This window comes from Chlorocebus sabaeus, chromosome 16, assembly GCF_047675955.1.
Source record: "Chlorocebus sabaeus isolate Y175 chromosome 16, mChlSab1.0.hap1, whole genome shotgun sequence".
Taxonomy (NCBI): domain Eukaryota; kingdom Metazoa; phylum Chordata; class Mammalia; order Primates; family Cercopithecidae; genus Chlorocebus; species Chlorocebus sabaeus.
This window is the reverse complement of record NC_132919.1, coordinates 18,129,766-18,151,148: the sequence shown is the minus strand read 5'-3', so window position 1 is coordinate 18,151,148 and position 21,383 is coordinate 18,129,766. Positions and strand designations below refer to the sequence as shown.

General features: G+C 52.6%; 1 protein-coding gene across 6 annotated transcripts in view; it reads right to left on the bottom strand.

Annotated features, from left to right (window-relative positions):
• The window catches only part of MYO15A (myosin XVA), a 62,750-nt gene that overhangs the window by 3,245 nt on the left and 38,122 nt on the right, over positions 1-21,383 (bottom strand). For 2 of the 6 annotated variants that reach the window (XM_073004734.1, XM_037987254.2), the window contains exons 46-62: positions 20,679-20,790; positions 20,515-20,589; positions 19,536-19,714; positions 18,790-18,905; positions 18,445-18,517; positions 18,099-18,171; positions 17,767-17,840; positions 17,429-17,511; positions 15,651-15,781; positions 14,425-14,519; positions 13,790-13,867; positions 13,273-13,369; positions 10,304-10,464; positions 9,116-9,249; positions 4,774-4,907; positions 4,252-4,385; positions 2,625-2,765 (exon numbers count right to left, since the gene is read on the bottom strand). In XM_073004734.1, coding sequence (XP_072860835.1) covers positions 2,625-2,765; positions 4,252-4,385; positions 4,774-4,907; positions 9,116-9,249; positions 10,304-10,464; positions 13,273-13,369; positions 13,790-13,867; positions 14,425-14,519; positions 15,651-15,781; positions 17,429-17,511; positions 17,767-17,840; positions 18,099-18,171; positions 18,445-18,517; positions 18,790-18,905; positions 19,536-19,714; positions 20,515-20,589; positions 20,679-20,790 — 1,890 coding nt within the window. Of the gene's footprint in view, positions 1-2,624; positions 2,766-4,251; positions 4,386-4,773; positions 4,908-9,115; positions 9,250-10,303; positions 10,465-13,272; positions 13,370-13,789; positions 13,868-14,424; positions 14,558-15,650; positions 15,782-17,428; positions 17,841-18,098; positions 18,172-18,444; positions 18,518-18,789; positions 18,906-19,535; positions 19,715-20,514; positions 20,590-20,678; positions 20,791-21,383 lie in introns of those variants that run through there. The other 4 variants (XM_073004736.1, XM_073004733.1, XM_073004735.1 and 1 more) reach the window with 4 other exon arrangements.

Here is a 21,383-nt window from a genome sequence, read left to right as displayed (position 1 = left end):
TTGAGTAAAAGCTTCCTGAGGCCTCCATAGAAGCCAAGCAGATGCTGGCACAACGCTTCTTGCACAGCCTGCAGAACCGTGAGCCAGATGAACCTCTTTTCTTTGTAAATTATGCAGCCTCAGGTATTCCTTTATAGCAACATAAAACGGACTAATATAAGGAGATAATACATAACCAAATAACTAAATGATTTCCAAGGCATAATAAGGGCTATGGAGGCAAGGATCATGAGTTCTTAGGGACGAGGGTTAGGGAAGGCTTCTAGAAAAAGGTGATATTTGTGTTGAAACCCAAATAAAGGGAGACAATGGGCCCTGTGCTGAATCAGGGAAGAGCGTTCCAAGTGGAGAGGACAGTGAGGGCAGAGGACCCAGGGCAGGGAGAACAAACTCAGCACAAGGGAGCCAGGGTGGCTGGAGGAATGAGCAGAGGGGAGGGAGGTGGCAGAGGAGGCCACAGAGGTCATGAGAGGAAGGGACAGGGATGGGAAGGACTCCCAGATTTGGGGCCTGAGTGCCTAGGAGGATTGGGAGGAAAGCTGTAGAGGACTGTTGGTCTCCAAGGGGGATGCTGAGGGAGCCTGGAGCTCAAGTAGTCTGGGCAGGAGGTAGAAATATGGATACTGTGATGGTAGACATGGTTTTGAAAGCCTCAGTATCAGATAGGGCGCCCTGGGGAAAGGCCCAGACTCAGCAACGTTTAGAGATTGTCTAGGGGGCCAGGAGTGGTGGCTTACGCCTGTATGCCCCTCCCTACACTTTGGGAAGCTAAGGTGGATGGATCACTTGAGGTCAGGAGTTCGAGACCAACCTGGCCAAAATGGTGAAACCCCATCTCTACTAAAAATACAAAAATTAACCAGGCATTGTGGCACACACCTGCGGTCCCAGCTACTCAGGAGGCTGGGGTGGGATTATCGCTTGAACCCAGGAGGTGGACGTTGCAGTGAGCTGAGATCACACCACTGCACTCCAGCCTGGGCAACAGAGCAAGACTCTGTCTCAAAAAAAAAAAAAAAAAAAAAAAAAAAAAAGATTGTCTACGGGAGGAAGGACCAGAAAAGAACCAAAGAAGAAATGACGAGTTGATGGGTGCTGACGAGTTGATGGGTGCAGCACACCAACATGGCACAAGTATACATATGTAACAAACCTGCACGTTATGCACATGTACCCTAGAACTTAAAGTATAATAATAATAAAAAAAAAAAAAAAAAAGAACCAAAGAAGAAATGACCAGGTTCATACAAGAAGGTTGGAGAAGGCTGGGTGCGGTGGCTCACACTTATAATCTCAGTACTTTGGGAAACTGAGGTGGGAGGATCATTTGAGGCCAGGAATTTAAAACTAGTCTGGGCAACATACCAAGACCCTGTCTCTACTGGAAAAAAGAAAAAAAAAAAAAAAAAAAGGAGGTAGGAGAACACCACAGAGCCATTGCACGGGCTCAGGGAGGTAGCCTCTGGGAAGGAGGCGGCAGGCCTGGGGCCCAAGGCTACCAGTGGGTAAGGCAAGGATCTATGTGACCCCAGGCAGGAGCAGATTGGGGTGTGGTGGGGAGTGCATTAGGACCCTAGACCCAAGTAACAGGCTCTCCAAGGGGCACAGGGGGCCAAGGAGACTTTGTCTGGTCCTGTCCCTCAGAGGCAGGGCTAGGGCAGTGGAAGTCTCTCTCCCTTGCCCTGGGAAATCCCCCGCTCCAAGACAGGCCCTGTCATGGGAGTGGTGCTGGGCCCAGACCTGGAGGGGGGATGTCACAGGCTGGACAGGACAGACATGTGGGTGTCAACCTCAATTCTGCCCCTTCTCTGGGCCTGAATCCTATCTCTTCAGTGGAGTGAAAACGCTAGTCCTGCCCTGACTCCAGGAGGCTGTGAGACTTGGACAGGAGCCTAGAGGTCATCCATGCTTTTTTACATTTTATTTTAGAGATAGGGTCTCATTTTGTCACCCAGGCTGGAGTGCAGTGGCACCATCACAGCTCACTGCAGCCTCGAACTCCAACTCCTGGGCTCAAGAAGTCCTCCCGCCTCAGCCTCCTGAATAGCTAGGCCTATAGGCACTTTTTTTTTTTTTTTTTTAATTTTTGCAGAGTCTAGGTCTCACTATGTTGCCTGGTCTCAAACTCCTGGGTTCAAGTAATCCTCTTGCCTTGCCTCAGCCTCCCAAAGTGCTGGGATTACCGGCATGAGCCACAGTGCCTGTCTCACCCCTGCCTTTTAAGTAACAGCCACAATTGCTGCAAACATAGGAAGGCACAGGACAGGTGGGTCTCAGTTTCACCATCTGTCACACAGGAAGCCCAGTTTCTCCACCCTCAGTCGTGGGGCCTACAATCCAGCCTCCACATCTCAGCCCAGGTGAACTTTCTCAAACCTCTAGTGTCCTCGCCCTGTCACCAATCTTCTATGGCTCCATACTGCCCTTTGCCATGTTCCCACTGCCAAGTTGCTTCCCTGGATGACCACCATAATGATCTGCAGTTCTGTGCTGCACTGTGGTTGGTTCTGTCCCATGCACTGGCCTGGATACTCCCTGGGACATGGCAGGGACCTGACATATCTTGGAGCCAGGCCCAGAGAAGGGCCCAGTGAAAATAATGTTGGGCTGAGGGCTGGGCCCACCTGCTCCAGCTGCAGCTGCAAGGTGTGCTGGGCCGCCACGTCCCCTAGCGCAATCTCCACGTAGGGGTAGCTGGAGTTGGCCGTGGGCCGCTGGGTCCGCGTCGACTGGATCTCCTTCAGGGGGAACTTCACCATCAATTCCTGGGAGTAGGGGGAGAGGGGCCAGACAGGCCTGTGGGTGAGGATAGTCTCAACCACTCTTACCCCTCCCCTGCAAATCAGATCTATAGGAGGCAGGAGACTCACTCCAGTTCAAGTACCAGTTCCCCAGTGACTTGTGTGACCTTGAGCAAATCACTTTACCTCTCTGGACCTCAGTTTCCTCACCTGTGAAATTGATTCAACAAATACTGATGATGCATCTACCATGTGCCAGGGACTGCTCTAAGTGTTCTAAGTGCTTGGGATACAGAGGTATTGGTGCCCTGAACTTCACATCAAAGTTGCTTCTTGTGAACACCAGCACCTCTTTTTTAAATTTCCTTTTTGTGGAAAACGGGGCCTCCTGTGTTGCCCAGGCCAGTCTCAAACTCCTGGGCTCAAGGAATCCTCCTGCCTCTGATTCCCTAAGTGCTAGGGTTACAGATGTGAGTCAAGTACCTAGCCTGTCTAGGGGCTTTTCTTCTGGCCCAGGAAGCAAACTTAGACCACATACAGGGAAAGTCAGAGTGATAGAGAGTTAATGCCTCAGAAAGAAGCCCTTGCTAATGACAGATGGGAAGTGTTGAATAGACACCCCAGCTCCCTTGTTCCCAGGAGAGAAGCAAAGCCCTAGGCTATCTCTCAGGGCTCCCCAGCTGGACTGGCCTCCGGGTGCCCACATCAGCAACTTGCTTGCTAACACCCCCTCTACTGGCTCCATCCCTTCCCTGTCTCACTTCCTCACTCCAGTGTTTCCTGGAATCAACTCTAAATCAACCACTTGCCCTGGAATACCTGTCTCAGGGTCTAGTTCTGGGAGCAAAAACTAAGGGGGTAACAGGTCCTACTTATTATGGGCTGAATCATGTCCCCCACCAAATTCCCATGTTGAAACCCTAACTCCCAGTGCCTCAGAATGTATTTAGAAATAGGGCTTTAAAGAGGTGACTAAGTTAAAATGAAGCTGTTAGGATGGGCCCTCCTCCAATATGACAGGTGTCCTTATAAGAGGAAATTAGGATACAAAAAGAGATACCAGGGCTGTGCGCACACAGAGGAAAGGCCATGTGAGGACGCAGCAAGAAGACAGCTGTCTGCAAACCACCAAAGAAACCAGACCTGCTGACACCTTGACCTTGGACCGCCAGCCTCCAGAATTGTGAGAAATCAACTTCTGTTGTTTAAGTTACTCAGTCTGTGGTCTTTTGTTACAGCAGCCCAAGCACACAGATGTACTATTTGAGTGCATAGGGTATGTTTTACCTCATCTCACCTTCACAACAGCCCTATGGGTGGGCTCAGCTCTTATCCTCATTTTCCAGATGAGGAAAGCAAGGCTCAGAGAGGGCAAGAGACTTGCCTGAGATCATAAAGGTGGTAACCAGTGGAACTGGACTTTGGCGGCTGGAGGTCTTGGCCCCTTGGAGGGGGTAGGGGACTAGGGAACAGAGGGTGGTGATGGCAGTGCCAGGCTGAGGCCACTCACATGAGTCTCTGTGCTGAGAAAGTTGAGGCCATTGTGGTTGACGGCAAGGATGCAAGGGGCTGGTACAGCAATGTTGCTGCAGCTCTGGATGAAGAAGAAGGAGGAGCCGAACATAGGTAAGGCGCTGAGGAGGCCTGGGCAGGGAGAGGGGGTGGCAGTTACGTGCTGGGCAGGGTTCACTGACAACAGCCATGGCCCTGAACTGCACAGCTTCTCTGGGCTGTATCCAGCCAATGCAGGAGCCCTCAGTCTGGGTCTCCTCCCATCTATCTGGCCTCGCTTCTCACGGCCTCTTCCTCTATCCCTGCTTGCAGCTCTTCTTCCTCTGCCAGGGCCACTTTGAGCCTAGGTGACATCTCCATAAAAATTGTAAAGACATGTTTTCTCCAGGCAGGTGCTCAGCTTGACCGGCACTGAAAAATGCCTTTGTGCAAAGAAAGAGGTGCCTCCATATCCATGCTCCATGACCACCCTCCTCAGCAAAGCCCCCTATGATCACCTCCCCTCCCCTGCAGCTCTTACCCAGAAACTGGGCACGGGCCTGGTGGGGGCTGAGTGCCTGTGTCTGCTGCCGGTGCTGGCTGACCAGGTTGAGCCAGGTCGAGCCTACTGTTGTACGGTAGAGCTGGGCTGGGATGTACTCCTGGACTTCCCGCCTGTGTACGGAGGGAGGGGAAAAAGGTCCTGAGTGAGCTCCCAGGCTCAGGCAATCCTCACTGTGCCGCAGGCATGCAGAGCAGACCTGATCTATGCACCTCCCTGGAAGATTAAATGCTAGGGAGTGTAAATGGGCTGAAGGTGAGGTAGAGGCGCCCACAGTGCCTTGGTACTGCTTAATCATGGCCAGGGCCAGTACCACTAGGATCCCTGTTTGCAGTTAAGGGAACTGAGGCTCTCAGAAGTTCACCGACTAGTTCAAGGTTACACAGTGACTGAGTGAGTTAGCAGCATAGGTTGGTGGGGGCAAGACTTGAACCCAAGGCAATTTCATCCTTTATACTTTCTGCCCCCAAGGAGAAGTAAAAGCCAGAGGGGTGAGAGGAAACATCAGGGTGGGCAAAGCAGCCACAGGGCTGGGTAGAGCCTTGAGCAGAGGAGTGCTGGGCCTCCAGGCTGAGGCCCCTGGGCATCAGCTTGTCCCAGCCCTCTTCCCTCTGACACATGCTGGCTGCTACCTGAGGCAAACCCTTTACCTCTTTGGACATCTGGAAAATATCAATAGCAGTCCCAGCCCATCCTGACCAGCTGGAGCTGCAGATGAAGGAAGGGTTGGGAGAAAGCCAGGAGAGAGACCCCCTGCTCCCAAGAGATCCCCTGGGTAACATCTGTCCTTCTTTCCACTGCTGGGGTAAGGGCCTGGCATCTGAACCCAGTCTCCCCAGTTTTGGATCCTGGTTCCCCCATTGTTAGTTGGCTAGACTTCAGTAAGCCATATAACCTTGCTGGGCCTTATCTGTAAATAGGGAAAATAAAATGAAGTTGGGAAGAATAGCTGAGATAATGCAGATGCAGGGTCCCTTGCAAAAAGTAAGAACTCAATGATTATTTTCATCCGGGATTGGGAATATATCTTTATGTGCTTCTTGCTCTTTTTTTTTTTCTTCCTTTTTTTTTTCTTTTTTGAGACAGAGTCTCGCTCTGTCGCCCAGGCTGGAGTGCAGTGGCACGATCTTGGCTCACTGCAAGCTCTGCCTCCCAGGTTCACGCCATTCTCCTACCTCAGCCTCCAGAGTAGCTGGGACTACAGGCGCCTGCACCACACCCGGCTAATTTTTTGTATTTTTAGTAGAGACGGGGTTTCACCATGTTAGCCAGGTTGGTCTCGATCTCCTGACCTCGTGATCCGCCTGCCTCAGCCTCCCAAAGTGCTGGGATTACAGGCGTGAGCCACTGGCGCCCGGCCGCTTCCTGCTCTTTTCACTTAAAATCACACTTACAAAAAAAGAGCTTTAGGCTAGGCGCAGTGGCACGTTGAGATTACACCTGTAATCTCAACACTTTGGGAGGCTAAGGAGGGAGGATAACTTGAGCCCAAGGGTTTGAGACCAGTCTGGCCAACATGGTAAGACCCCCGTCTCTACAAAAAATTTAAAAATTAGCTGGGTGTGGCCAGGCACGGTGGCTCACGCCTATAATCCCAGCACTTTGGGAGGCCGAGGCAGGCGGATCACGAGGTCAGGAGATCGAGACCATCCTGGCTAACATGGTGAAACCCTGTCTCTACTAAAAAAATACAAAAAAAATTAGCTGGGCATGGTGGTGGGTGCCTGTAGTCCCAGTTACTCGGGAGGCTGAGGCAGGAGAATGGCGTGAATCCGGGAGACGGAGCTTGTAGTGAGCCGAGATCGCACCACTGCACTCCAGCCTGGGTGACAGAGCGAGACTTCGTCTCAAAAAAAAAAAAAAAAAAAAAAAAAAAAAAAAAAATTAGCTGGGCGTTGTGGCATGCACTTGTGATTCTAGCTACCTGGGAGGCTAAAGGGGGAGGATCACTTGAGTCCAAGAGGTCAAGGCTACAGTGAGCCATGATAGGGCCACTGCACTCCAGCCTGGGTGACAGAAAGAGACTCTGTCTCAAAAATAAAATAAAAATAAAAATAAGGAGTTTTACATATTGAGCCCTTACTGTGTTACAGATGCTGGAATATACATGTTATGGACATCATCTTACTATTCCTTTTTTCCAGGGATTCTCAACGTGTGGTCAAGGGGGTTGAAAACTATTTTCATCACAACACTAGGAACTTGGCGTTTTCTCTCTTGTTCTCTCACAAGTGTACAGTGGAGTTTTCCAGAGGCTACATAACATGAGATGGCAACAGGCTGACTGCAGAAGCAGATCTGGGAACCCAGCTGCCTTAAGTCAGACAGTACAGAGCTTTGAAAATGTAAAAGTACAGAGCTTTGAAAATGTAAAATTCCTACTCATTTTTTTTTTTTTTTTCTTTTTGAGACAGGCTCTTGCTCTGTTACCCAGGCTGGAGTCCAGTGGTGCAATCACGGTTCACTGCAGCCTCGAACTCCCAGGCTCAAGTGTTCCTCCCACCTCAGCCTCTCGAGTTACTGGGACTACAGGCATGTGCCACCACACCCATGAATCACTGAATTTTTTTTGAAAATATAGTCATTTTTCACAAAAAGTTATTTATATTGACATTTAGTGGGTTTATTATTTTTATTTTTAACTGAATTAGTACATCAATATTTTAACAGGGTAAATATATTAACTGATATAACCCACATAAACAAAAGCTCTTTGAGGTCCTCTTTTTTTTTTTTTTTTGAGACGGAGTCTTACTCCATTGCCCAGGCTAGAGTGTAGTGGTGCAATCTCAGCTCACTGCAACCTCTGCCTCTTGGGTTCAAGCAATTCTTCTGCCTCAGCCTCCCAAGTACCTGGGGTTACAGGCGTGTACCACACGCCCAGCCACGAGGTCCTGTTATTATTATTATTATCATTATTATTATTAATTTTTTTTTTTTTTGAGATGGAGTTTTTTGTTCTTCTTACCCAGGCTGGAGTGCAATGGCGCGATTTTGGTTCACTGCAACCTCCCTCTGCCTTCCGGTTTCAAGTGATTCTCCTGCCTCACCCTCCCAAGCGGCTGGAATTACGGGCATGTGCCACCATGCCCGGCTAATTTTGTGTTTAAAATAGAGATGGGATTTCACCATGTTGGCCAGCATGGTTTTGAACCCCTGACCTCAGGTGATCCATGTACGTACCTCAGCTCCCAAAGTGTTGGGATTACAGGCGTGAGCCACAGGGCCCAGCCTATTATTATTATTATTATTTTGAGATGGAGTTTCGCTCTTGTCAACCAGGCTGGAGTACAATGGCACAATCTTGGCTCACTGCAACCTCCACCTCCGGGGTTCAAGTGATTCTCCTGCTTCAGCCTCCTGAGTAGCTGGGATTACAGGGGCCCGCCACTACACCTGGCTAATTTTTTTTTTTAATTTGTATTTTTAGTAGATAGGGGGTTTCACCATGTTGGCCGGGCTGGTCTCAAACTCCTGATCTCAGGTGATCCGCCCATCTCGACCTCCCAAAGTACTGGGATTACAAGTGTAAGCCACCGTGCCCAGCTGAGGTGCTCTTTTCAAGAGTGTAAAAAGGTCCTGAGACCAAAAATTTGAGAATGACTGATGTACACTGTGAGCATTAATTATAACTTGGAGAACATCAGTTTAAAGGCTGTCTATTCCAGCCAGGGTGGCTCATGCCTTAATCCCACTGCTTTGGGAGGCTGAGGCAGGAGGGTTACTTGAGCCCAGGAGTTCAAGATCAGCCTGGGCAAAGTAGCAAGACGCTGTTTCTACAAAAATAAAAAAGTTCAGCCTGGGCAACACAGCAAGACCCTGTCTCTATAAAAAGTGGTATATCGTTTTTAAAAAATAAAGAAAAAAATCGATAATTAATTAAATATATAAGTAAATAAAGGCTAACACCCATAATTTACTTGACTCCTCCCTGTTGCTGGATATTGAGGTTACTTCTGATCTTTGCTCTTGTAGCAGCATTGCAGTGAATGTTTTTGTGGCTAAATCTTTCTGCATAGCCACGTGTATTTCCTAGACCACAGGGAACATGTGTCCTGAAACCTTTTTTTAACATTGCCTTTGTTCTGAGCTAATAATATCAACCAGAAGCAACTTGCGAAAGAGAGGCAGGGTCCCAGCTCCTATGGCTAGTTGGAAAACTTCAGCCCCCAGGCAAGGACAGCCCCTTCCCAGACAGCCCCACTGGTATAAGAGGGGAGTCTGGGGGCCTGGGGACAGCCAGCTCTGAGGTGGGTGGAGGTGGGCTGAGAGGGCAGGATTGCCTGTCCACCCCAGCTGAGACAGGAGGGCAGGTGCTCACACGCTCGGCAGGTAGAAGTGGTCCTTGGCGCGATGCTGCAGTGAAGCCAGCTTGGACACCTGCTGCAGCAGCTGCTCGCTGGGCTGGCTGGCTGGCACACTGCTGAAGAGGCCCTTCAGATAGTCAGGCAGGACCTGCAGGGAGCACCTGGGTAAGGGGCTGCCAGGCAGGCACATGTATGGGCACTTGGCTGCAGGGGACTGGGGACGTGCATGTTTAATGATTGCAGCCCCATCCTCTTCTGGGGTAGGATGGCCTATTACTTTCCTGGGTTTTGGGGAATGATGGCAGAAGCACATAATGGTGATGTGGGAGGGCTGTGGCCTTGATGCCCATGAGGGAGTCCCCACAGCAACCTTGCCAGGATGTGGGTTGGCTGGTGAGAGCAGAGCATCAACACTGCAGTGTGGTCATGTATCTATCAGGCCTGCTGTTTCTCAAAACTGAGTATGCTTGAGCCACAGGAGGGCTTGCCAAAATAGACGGCCAGGTTGGGCTCCAGAGGCTCTGAGGCAGGAGGTCTGAGGTGGGACTTGAGGATTTGCCAGTCCACAAGCCTCACATTGAGTAGCATGGTGCCGGACTGCACAGGGCTATGCTTCAACAGTGACACCATGTGACCACAAAAGCTACGTGACCATAATGTGTACAATTCCTGAAGTTTTGGCACCAGTTCCACAAAAACACACACTTTCTGTTCAAGTACTTCCACACATACTGGCTCAGTAGGAGAGAACCCAGACTTTGTAAACTCCATGATCCTGAGTTAGAGGACTTCCAAGTCTCACAGAATAACACACAGACAAAAGTGACAATACTAGCAAACCCTGGCTTAGCACTTGGAGCAAAGGACAGGCCCATGTTCAGAGGAGGAAGACATCTGAAGGAAAGGGGAACGCAAAGAGGGCCTAATGGAAGAGGTGTTGTTTGGGGACAGCTTGCTGGGGAGGACTTAAATAAGCTGGGAAGTGCAGATGGAGGGATGGCATGCACAAAGGCCCTCAAAGGTAGTGAGGGCTGTTTCGACTTCTCCAAAGAGACCACATAGGGGAGCAGAGGCATCAGGGTTAGAGACGTCCACAGGGCCCGAATCATGAACACTTCAAATGCCACAGCTGTGGAGTCTGACTCACAGGCCCAGGGGAGCCTAGAAGGTCCCAGAGTCCAGAGAAGCCCACGTGTGCTGACCTGGTTGTAGTGCATGGTCACATATAGCTCATTCTCGAACTTGAGTGGCTGATCCCAGAGTACACGCCGGAACCACAGCATGTAGCCGCCATCCACCTGCTCCATCTCTGAGGCCACGTCCAGGATGTAAGCACGGCGACTGAGTGGGCACACATGCTGGCCTGCAGAGAGTAGGGAGACAGGGCTGGGTGGGGGCATATGTGCACACACATGTGTGCACCTGTACAGAGCATGTGTACAGACCTCAACCTGCTACCCAGCTGGGGTATCACCTCGAACAAGCCACCTGCCTGTTCTGGGACACAGCTTCCTCATTAAAGGAGAGCGTGTTTGTCGAATGGGGTGTCCTATGTTTTATTGAAATGTTGATGACCACAGATGGTAATAACTCCAATGCAAAGCTTTAAGTAATGCTCCATTTCTCCCGGGGAAAGAGGGGCTGCTGAAGAGTGCCCCGAGTGTGCCCTGCCTGGATCTGGGAAAATGCCCTGCATTATGCTCAGAGAAGGCCCAGCTCCTTTCCAGAGGAGGCTGGGGACAAGGACAAACACAAGAGGCCTCAGACTACGAGACCTAGTGGGTAGCTTTCTGCAGACCTCCTTCAGGAGAGACCCCTTGCCAGGCACCTGGCATAGGTGGGGGTGGGGAGGATTGGGGTCTGAGCCTGGGAGAGGCTCAAATTTTCCTCTCTTGCACTGACATTTTTGCCACCCATCTCACATCTGCAGTAAAATCTTACTAAAGAGAGGGGGTTTGGTATGATGACATGATTACCACTATGTGACTGTGGATAAGTCACAACTTCTGTGGCAGGCTGAATAATGACCCCTGCAAAGATGTCCAGGTCCTAATCCCTAGAACTTATGAATATGTCACCTTCCTGGCAAAAGGCACTCTGCAGATGTGATTAAGGATCTGGAGATGGAGATGATCCTGGATTATCCAAGCAGGCCCAACATCATCAGCACAGGGGCCCTCATAAGAGGAAAGCAGAAGGGTCAGAGTCAGAGGAGGAGATGTGAGACCAGAAGCAGAGGCTGGCAGGGAGAGAGATTTGAGGATTCTACACTGCTGGCTTTGGAGATGGAGGAAGGGGTCATGGACCAAGGAATGCGGGCAGCTTCTAGATGCTGGAAAGGGAAAGGAAACAGATTCTTCCCTAGAGCCTCCAGAAGGAACCTGGCCCTGATGCCATTTTCATTTTAGAACTTCTGACTTTCAGAATTATAAGGTAATATATTTGTGTCTTTTTTAAGCCAATAAATTTGTGATAATTTGTTATAGCAACAATAGGAAACTAATACAGCCTCCCTGGGCCTCAGTTTCCCCACCTGTAAATGGAAAGACTAACAGTCTCCACTTCATAAGGTTGTTGTGGGGATTAAAATAGTTCACAGAATGAAATGCCGTTTTTTTTTTTTTTTTTGAGACGGAGTCTCGCTCTGTCGCCCAGGCTGGAGTGCAGTGGCGCCATCTCGGCTCACTGCAAGCTCCGCCTCCCAGGCTCACGCCATTCTCCTGACTCAGCCTCCCAAGTAGCTGGGACTACAGGCGCCAGGCTATTTTTTGTATTTTTTTAGTAGAGACGGGGTTTTACCGTGTTAGCCAGGATGGTCTCTTATCTCCTGACCTCATGATCTGCCCGTCTCAGCCTCCCAAAGTGCTGGGATTACAGGCTTGAGCCACCACACCCGGTTTTTTTTTTTTTTTTAGATGGGGTTTCGCTCTTGTTGCCCAGGTTGGAGTGCAATGACATGATCTCAACTCACCGCAACCTCCTGCCTCACCGTCCCGAGTAGCAGGCAAATGCCACCATGCCTGGCTAATTTTGTATATTTTTAGTAGAGACGGGGTTTCTCCATGTTGGTCAGGCTGGTCTCGAACTCCCGACCTCAGGTGATCCACATGCCTCGGCCTCTCAAAGTGCTGGGATTAAAGGTGTGAGCCACCACGCCAGGCCTTTTTTTTTTTTAATTTTTTTTTTTTTGGAGACAGAGTCTCACTCCATCACCCAGGCTGGAGTACAGTGGCATGATCATGGCTCACTACAACCTCCGCCTCCTGGCTTCAAGTGATTATCGTGCCTCAGCCTCCTGAGTAGCTGGAATTACAGGTGCGCACTACCATGGATGGCTAATTTTTAGTAGAGATGGGGTTTCGCCATGTTGGCCAGGCTGCTCTGGAACTCCTGGCCTCAAGAGATCCACCCGCCTCAGCCTCCCAAAGTGCTGGAATTACAGGCATGAGCCACCATACCCAGCCTGAAATGCTTTGAATTGTGCCTGGGGCACAGCATCCGTCTGATAAATGTCAGTTATTAGGACCGTTTTGTTACCTGCCATTCTCCCCTAATGTCTTAACTGGACTTGGGCAGGCAGGGCTGACGGCACACGGCTGAGGGCTGAGGCAGCGGTAGGGAGAGCTGGCTGGGGGTTGCTGGAGCTGACCAGCTAGTGACAGGAGGCAAGACCATGATCTAGAGTGCCAGGCAGCAGATGGAAGGGCCTTTGGGATGCGTGACAGTCACCTAGGGTCCCAGGAGCCCTCTAGAGGGGATAGTGACACCTCGGGAGGGGCTTCTCTGGCCATTATTAAGGCATGAGAGGCAGGAAAGAAGGCTTGCACCTTTAGGTTCCAGGAGTGCGGCAATATTAATGGAAACCTTCCCAGGATGTAATCTCCTTGAGGGCACGGCCCGTGTCCTCTCATTGAGCATGCCCTGAGGGGCAAAGGGAGGGATGAGAGAGGGCCCTCACCATAAGGTGAGGCAAACTAAGCAAAGCAGAAAGGGACAGATAAAGGGCTGGGGGTGCTCGGTACACACAGAGATCCTTCTGCTTGGGGTTCAAGGGGCTTCCTGGAGGAAGTGGTACCTGACTTGGGCCCTAAAGTCTGGATGGAGGGCCCCACATGGCCCAAGGCCCGGGGATGGGAATGGGTCCAGCATGCTCACTCTTCCTGGCACTCACCACGGTTGGTGACAACGAAGATAACATATTCACTGAAGGCCTCAGGGCGTGTCAGAGCCATCTCAGCACAGATCTCTTCCACCACGTCCAGGGCCACCTGGGGGTGGGGCGGAAGAGATGAGGCCATGCCAGTTGGGCTTGACCTCTGTCCTTCTGGCCCCACTCAGGCCCCCGGAAGCCATGTGTGGAGTTCCTCAGCCCTCTTCACAAAGGCGCACAATCCTCTGAGGTCTCTGAGAATCAGCCTCAGGCAGGGAAAGAACACAGCTTGCGGTCTGAGACTTAGGTTCAAAATCTGCTTCTGTCCCGTTTTTGCAGGATGACCCTGAGCTAGAGGCTTAACCTCTCCAAGGTGCAGTTTGCTCTTCTAAGAAATAAGTCTTGCCTTTTGGGGCTGTGGAAGAGCCTGGGAGGGCTCAACATCCTTGGGGGCTTACTCCTCCCCCATCCTGGAGCCTGGGCTGTCCCTGTCCCTGCCCCTTCAGTACCTGGCTGCAGGAGACATGCCTTCACTTACAGTGCATGTTTTGATTTTGAGATGGCGTTCAAGGCCTCCAGGAAGAAGAAAGAGTTGCCTCTTGGAACTGCGGCCTGCCTGGGGATAAGCAGGTGGGAGAGGGATGACAGGTTGGGTCCTGGGATCTGGGACAGCCCTTGTCTCCTGCCGTGGGAGTTCCCAAGCCAATAGGTCCTGGGCTTGCACATGTAGGAACACTTGAGCACCTGGACTTTGCAGAGCCTGTCTGCATGCCCCTGAGTGCAATGCACCTGACAGAGAGGTCTCTGGGCAGGGCTTTTGTTTCCCATTCATTTTTTTGTGTGTTTGTTTTTTGACATGGAGTCTCGCTCTGTCACCCAAGCTGAAACGCAATGACGTGATCTTGGTTCACTGCAACCTCTGCCTCCTGGGTTCAAGGAGTTCTCCTGCCTTAGCCTCCCGAGTAGCTGGGATTACAGGCACCTGCCACCATAACCAGCTAATTTTTGTATTTTTAGTAGAGACAGGGTTTCACCATGTTGGCCAGGCTGGTCTTGAACACCTAATCTCAGGTGATCTGCCCGCCTCGGCCCCACAAAGTGCTGAGATTACAGGCATGAGCCACTGCGCCCAGCCTCCCATTCATTTTGAACCCACTCCCACCCCATGCTTACCAACATGGCCCGAAGCTCTATGCTGCTGGGGAGCTCCAGACGACCCCCAAAGCGCAAGGTTTTCTGCAGGTTCTGCTCACAGGCCTTGGCGATCCCTGCAGAAGCAGGGAGTCCAGGCCTTGCTCAAGGTGGACTGTGGGAGAAAGGGGCTCCTCTTGCCACCAACCATGAGCCCACTGCATTCTCTCCACAAGCTGTGGGGAAGGCATTTGCTCCCCCATGTGACAGTTGAGGAAACAGTTCAGACAGGGACAGTGACTTGCCCAAGGTCAAGAGCTAGAGGTTAAGACCTGGATTTGAACCCACATCCCATGTGTCTAAGGACCTTTTTTTCCAGCCCACAGTCCCCTTGGCAACCTATGATCCTGGAAACTGCTGTCACCCTGAGCTGTTGACTGGGGAGCTTGTATCCAATAGGCTCTGTGGCTAGGGAGATGCAGCTCTGCTCATGCCAGCTGGGATACCCTGCCAACCGCCCTCCCTCACTCAGGCCTCCCAGGGCAGGAGACCCCAGCATCAGTGCTCCATTTCTCTGAGTCAAGAGTTCTAGGGCACATTCTGTTGCCTTTATGCATCTGGGAGCTATTCCATGGGGGAGGTGGGTCTATTCATCTGTGGGCTGAATGTTTGTTAATTGAATCAGAGAGAAGCATTCAGAGGCAGGAAGGGTAAGGTCTCCTATCTCCTCCACGGCTGCCATGGTGACTACAGCGGCCCCAGCCTCCTTCTTCGGGAGCCCCAGGGGTTGCTATGGAAACAATGCTGAAGAGTGGCCCCCCTTTCTCCATATTCTAAGGGGGATGATACCAGCTTGGGCCCACCTCTGCCCAGATCCCTCAATACCCTTGCTGAGTCCCAACAGTCAGAGAGGCAGGGCTGCACTCCGGTACTCTGGATTCTTGCCCACCTCCTTCCCTTCTCCCACGTGCCACACATTCCCACTCCGGTCTTTGCTCCTGTCACTCACTCCACCTGGAAACCCCTCCTATGCAAGGCAGTACTTCCTCCAAGGAGTCATCCCTGACCACCCCCTCCATTAGATCAGACAAACCACCACGCCAGCCCCTGTGGACCCTCACAAATGTTTGGGGAATATATTAATATTAGTAAATATCGCTCAGCACCTGTGAAAGTGAGGCCCTCTGGGTTTCCCCTCCCACCAGCTGCCCACCCAGTCCCCATGCGAGAAGCATGCAGCCCTGGGTCCCCACTCATCGACCTCTCACCCTGAAAGGGCAGGCCCGGGGTCCGGCTCACGTCGTGGAGGAAGCGAGTGAGGTGTGGGTGGAGGACCTCAGAGCACCTGTGGTAGGCAGTCACGATGTATAGCAGCCTCCAGCCTCGCTGGCAGCTGTCCCTGCAAGGACACACGGGGGCCACATCACAGGTGGCCACAGCACTAGAGTGTGCCAGGAGCCTCCTGGGATTGAACTGAGACAGATTCCAACTCTCAGGCAGCTCCTGTCCCCTGAAGATGCTCCTCCCTGCCCAGTGAGGAGGCCCAGGGCAGGTGGGCCTTAAAGCCATGCAAAAGGCATATTCTGCTTGAGAAGTCAGGATGGGGGATAGGGACGGAAGAGGGTGGGACCCCAGACATCTTCCCCAGGTAGGGGAAGTACTGTGACTTTTTCCTCTCCTATTCTTCTCTTTTCTGCCTCACAACAGGTAGGGGATCTCTCTAGGGAGGCTTCTGGGAAAAGGGGAACCTGCTGAGACTGTGTAGAGGTCATGCCAGGTAAGGCCCAGGGCTGGGAGGAGCAGGAGGACAAGCTGAGTGGTTCTAAAATTCCTGAGGAGATGGAGAGCAAGTGAGGAGGTAGTGCAGATGAAGACAGGAGGGTGGACCTGATGGTAACAAGAGCATGCACATATTGGGCACCTACTGTGTGCTGGCCCTGCATGAGTGGAACACAGTAATTCATCTTCACATGGTCGTGGGTGTGAGGGTTTCATTTGTAGGGATATCTGGTGTCTGGGAACAACACTTGGGCTTCCTTTGGGAAACCACCCACCCCGCTCTAGATCCCTGTGGTTTGGAGATGGGCATGGAAGTCAGGTTTGGTCAATGTGAGCACTACAGCCCCTGACCACAGTGATTAGCCTAGGGATAGGCATAGTTCGTTCAGGGTTGAACATGTGACCAACTCAGGCCTGTAAGCCTGGATTTAAGAATTTCTACAGCAGGCTGGGTGCGGTGGCTCATGCCTATAATCCCAGCACTTTGGGAGGCCAAGACGGGCGGATCACGAGGTCAGGAGATCAAGACCATCCTGGCTAACATGGTGAAACCCTGTCTCTACTAAAAATGTAAAAAATTAGCCAGACGTGGTGGTGGGCGCCTGTAGTCCTAGCTACTTAGGAGGCTGGGGCAGGAGAATGGCATGAACCCGGGAGGCGGAGTTTGCAATGAGCCAAGATCACGCCACTGCACTCCAGCCTGGGCGATAGAGTGAGACTCCGACTCAAAAAAAAAAAAAAAAAAAAAGGAATTTCTACAGCAAATATTGGGTCAGTCTTGCTTTCTCTGGGATTGCTGAGCTGTCACCCCAGACCTGCCACCTTGCTACTCTGTGGGAGAGGCTGTTTGGGAATGATCAATACAGAGGAAAGCAGAGCCAGAAGATGGAGAAAGCCTGCTTCCTAATGACACCTGGATCCAGCTATGCCTGAGGCCACATACTCACTGACTTTTCACTTCTCTGAATCAACAAGCTCCCTTTTGTTTAAATCAGCTTGAGTTGGGTTTCTGTCACTTGCAACTAAGAATCTGGACTTACACATTATCATTGCCATTTTACAGATGAGGGCACTAAAGTTCAGAGAGTAGAAATGCTGTGTTCCAGACCAAGTAATTTCAAAACACGTGCTCTATTGAGTGAGGACGAAGGTGAGGGGAAGAGAATCCAGGAGAGGTCAGGCCTGAGGAGGTGGGAGGCTGAACTGACCCCTCCTGGAGCATGGACACAGTGAGGAGATGGTGGGGTATAAAGCCCAGTTCACTCACTGCTTGGAGCTGGTATTGTCTGTGATCTGCTTCACAACTTGGCAGTAACATTCATCCCGCATGACCTCATGGTCCCCGCACAGCTGAAGGAGGACAGGGAGGTTACACACCAAAGACAGGCTAGGGGCTATGTCACATACCAGGTACATAAGAACAGGGTGGGCACCTGAAGACAGGCCTGGTGTCCCTTTTCCAGCCCCCTCCCCATCAGCATGATGCATTCCTTTTTGGACCATGGGAGAGGTTTCCCACCCTAATGTCCTGTGACTCATTGACAGATGGGGAAACTGAGCCACAGAGCAGGAAAGGAGGCATCTGGCAAAGTTGGCTGGACTGACCTTCAGGAGGTTACAAAGCACGTCCAGGTCACTCTGGCCCTTCAGTGGGGCATCCCCCATGAACCTCATCACAGCTGTAGGAAAGACCTATCCCACTCAGACCCACCAAACCCCCAGTTGTCCACCCACCCCAGGAAGCCCCAGGACTGAGCCCCTCCCTGGGAGCCTTGGCCACAGGCAGCTGGGAGCTGCTTTTCTCTTAAATGTGTCCTATGTCTGAGCTGGGGGAGGGGAAAGAATCCGAAGACCAGGGAGGAATGGCAACCAGTAGAGACCACACAGTGCTGGATCTCATCCAGCCCAGAGCCCTGGCTGCAGTCCCACTGCCACACCTAGGAACATGTCGGTGGCCATCTTGTTGAGGCTGTTGTCGCTGAGTTCGATGAGGGATTCCTGGAGGGGAGTCTGTGGGGGAAGAGGGCTGTGTCATGATGGAGGAGGGACACGTCAGAACAGAAAGGGGACACACTGTGTTTCAAGGCCATATAACAGGAGGGTCCACGTCACAAAAGGGGAGCCAGGCCCAATACTGGGGACAGATGCTGTCCTTGGGAGGGAATCAGGGTGCCGAGAGCTAGAGGGTCTCACTGAGAACAAGTTTGTTGGCCTCAGGGGCCTGGGAGGGGGCCCCTGCATCACCATTTTACAGATGGGGAACTGAGGTCCGGGACTGGACACCTTGGTGAAGCAAAGCATGTCCTCCAAGGTTCTGGACTCCCGAGCCTCCTTGGATTTCAGCCTGAGGCCATCCCTGCAGTGGGAGGTAGGTGCTACTGACCTGTCCTGCCCAAGCCTTGGCTACATCTTTTTCCACATGGGAATGTTCTTGACCCACCACTCTGATCAGTCTATCAGGCAGGAAGACCCCCAGAGGCAGGTACTGAAGTGGGCCTCACACCTGGGTGGTCTCTCATCTCTCCCACCAGAAGTGGGGCCTCTAAGACCGACAGTCTGCAGTTTGGATGGCTGCAAGAAGCCCAGAACCCTCCCACTGTGGGGAAGAGGGGTGGGGCTGCCACTCACTGGGGTCTCCTCTGGGGGTCTCGGAAATACTTCTGGGCAAACTCGAGCATTGTGTAGGGTGGGAGCGCCAGGGCATCCTCCCCATGGTCAGCAGAGCGGGCCCTGACTGGGGGACCCTGCAGAAGAGGCGGAGCTAGGAAGGCCCTTTCTGGCCACACCACGCCCGGCCCTTGGGTCAAAACTGACAACGCAATCCCTCGCTGATAGGACCCAGATTCTCAAGCCACCCACCCACCCATCCATCTGGACCCGGCTGCATCCCGTTGTTCTCACCCCTTCAGCCCGCCCACGCCTTTTACTTGCTGGGCTAACCCAGCTCCCTGCCCCACTTGGCCACGCCCTTCCCCAGGGTTGACTTCCCCAACTGCCATGTCACAGCTGACCCCACCCCTCGCTAGCTCCACAAACCGACCCCCGCTCACTCACCTGGCCCCACCCCATCCCAGGTAGACTTCACCTACTGGTGGGCCCAGGCTGGTCTGACCCCATTGGACTGATTAAAACCAACTGATCCTCATCCTTCCCTACCCCATTTTGGCCACACCTCCAACCTTCTCGGGTCCCATCTTCCGGGTCTCACCTCCGGCTCACTCTACCTCGTTCACCCTCACCCTAGTCCAAGATCAGCCACACCCCAAGAGCCTGACCAGGCCCGTGGCCCACCTTATCCCCACTCGCCTCACCCCTTTTGCAGCGGTCCCTTCCCCCTGGTCTACCCCGCCCCACCCCACCCACACTGGTCTCACCTCTCTCCTGCGGCCCACCTCCTGTGCAGCGGCTGCAGAGGCCACAGCAGCGGCCACGGCAGCTGCTCGGCCGCGGCCCGGCTCCACTGGCAGCTGCAGGAAGTCGGGGGCAGCAGCGGGCTGCACCAGCTCCGAAGGGAAGTGGCCAATGCGCCCGTGGATGGTCCCGAATCTCCAGCCTAGGGGCGGGTAAAAGGTCTAAGGCAAACAGGAGGGTCTTGCCTCGTGACTAAGGGAGTCCTTTAGGGAGATTTGGGTACCTTCTTTATCTGTCTCTAGAACTGTGTGAGGCAGGCCAGGCCATCAAACCCATTTTACAGATGAGGAAACAGGCTCAGGGAAGGAAAGGGATATTTCTCAGGGCCACAGGACCATAACGGGGAAGTGAAGCAAAAAGGCAAAGCAGGGTTTGTGGACTCTCAGGTCATGTGGAGACATAAAGAGAGATCCAGGGCGGGGCACGGTGGCTCACGCCTGTAATCCTAGCACTTTGGGAGGCGGAGGTGGACGGATCATGAGGTCAGGAGATCAAGACCACGGTGAAACCCCGTTTCTACTAAAAATACAAAAAATTAGCCGGGCGTGGTGGCGGGTGCCTGTAGTCCCAGCTACTCAGGAGGCTGAGGCAGGAGAATGGCGTGAGCCCGGGAGGCGGAGCTTTCAGTGAGCCGAGATGGCGCCACTGCACTCCAGCCTGGGCGACAGAGCAAGACTCCATCTCAAAAAAAGAAACAAAAAAAAGAGAGAGATTCAGGCCACAAACACAAACATGGAAATGCCCACGGAGACCCCTCAGGCAAAGCAGAGGGCTGGACTGTCTGGCCACCAACAGATACTGGCAGGCCACGCCTGGACCTTAGGAGACCTGACCAGCCCAGACCACTTTCGGGCACCAAGAAACCCTCACTGTGCATCTGCAGCATGAGTGCGTGAAACTAGGATGCACCCTGTATGGGGTTCCAGGTTCTGGGGCACCCACCAAAGTCGGGACCTCTACGTCGCAGCTCCTCCAGGTATACCACCTTCTTGCGAACCACGCAGCCGGCACTGTAGCCTGTGGGCCAGGTTGGGTCAGCATCTGCCAGGGTGGCCTCCTTGGCCAGCCTCCACCTCCTGCCCCCAACCCACCCCAGTGGCACTGACCCACTCGAGGTGGCTCTAGGGGCTGCAGGTGTATGATGTCGCCCTTGTGGAAAGCCAGCAGTGCAGGGTCTTCAGGCAGGAAGTTCCTCACAGCGACCACGTAGTCAGAGTCCTGGGTCAGCCAGGGGCAGGTTGAGGGCAACAGCCCCATCACCCCACTCCCAGAGGCCTGGGGCCAACCCTGCTCCTCACATCCTTCCTGACTCATCAGGGAAGGGAGCCTTCATCAGGTGAGAAGAGGGAAGGGCATTCTGGGTGGAAGAAAGGGCTGGAGGGTGAGTCTGAGGAACCCAGATGGACTTTAGGGCACACACATAGGCCTTCCCCACTCAAGCCCTCACTGACTTTCCTGCTGAAGTCTTCCTCGGGCCTAGGGCACAGAGATGACCTGCCCTAGGCCTGGGGGCTGCCAGTTAAGAGTAGGCAGAGGGGATGGAAAGAGATTGAGATGCAGTGGGTGGGCCATGCAGCCAAGGCAGGAGGGTGAGGAGTATAATTGCTGCAGAGCTCAGAGGAGGTGCTGTGCCACCTGGCAGGGGGCATTGGTAAAGGTTTTCTGAAGAAGCAGGCAAAAGGGGGCAAGGGTATTCCAAGTGGAAGGCACAGCTAGTGCAAAGGACTGAAGGTAGACAGAAGTCTATGGACACAGTCATACTTCCCAGGAAGGTGAGGCTAGTATATATGTGGGGTGGGAGAGCCCTGTTG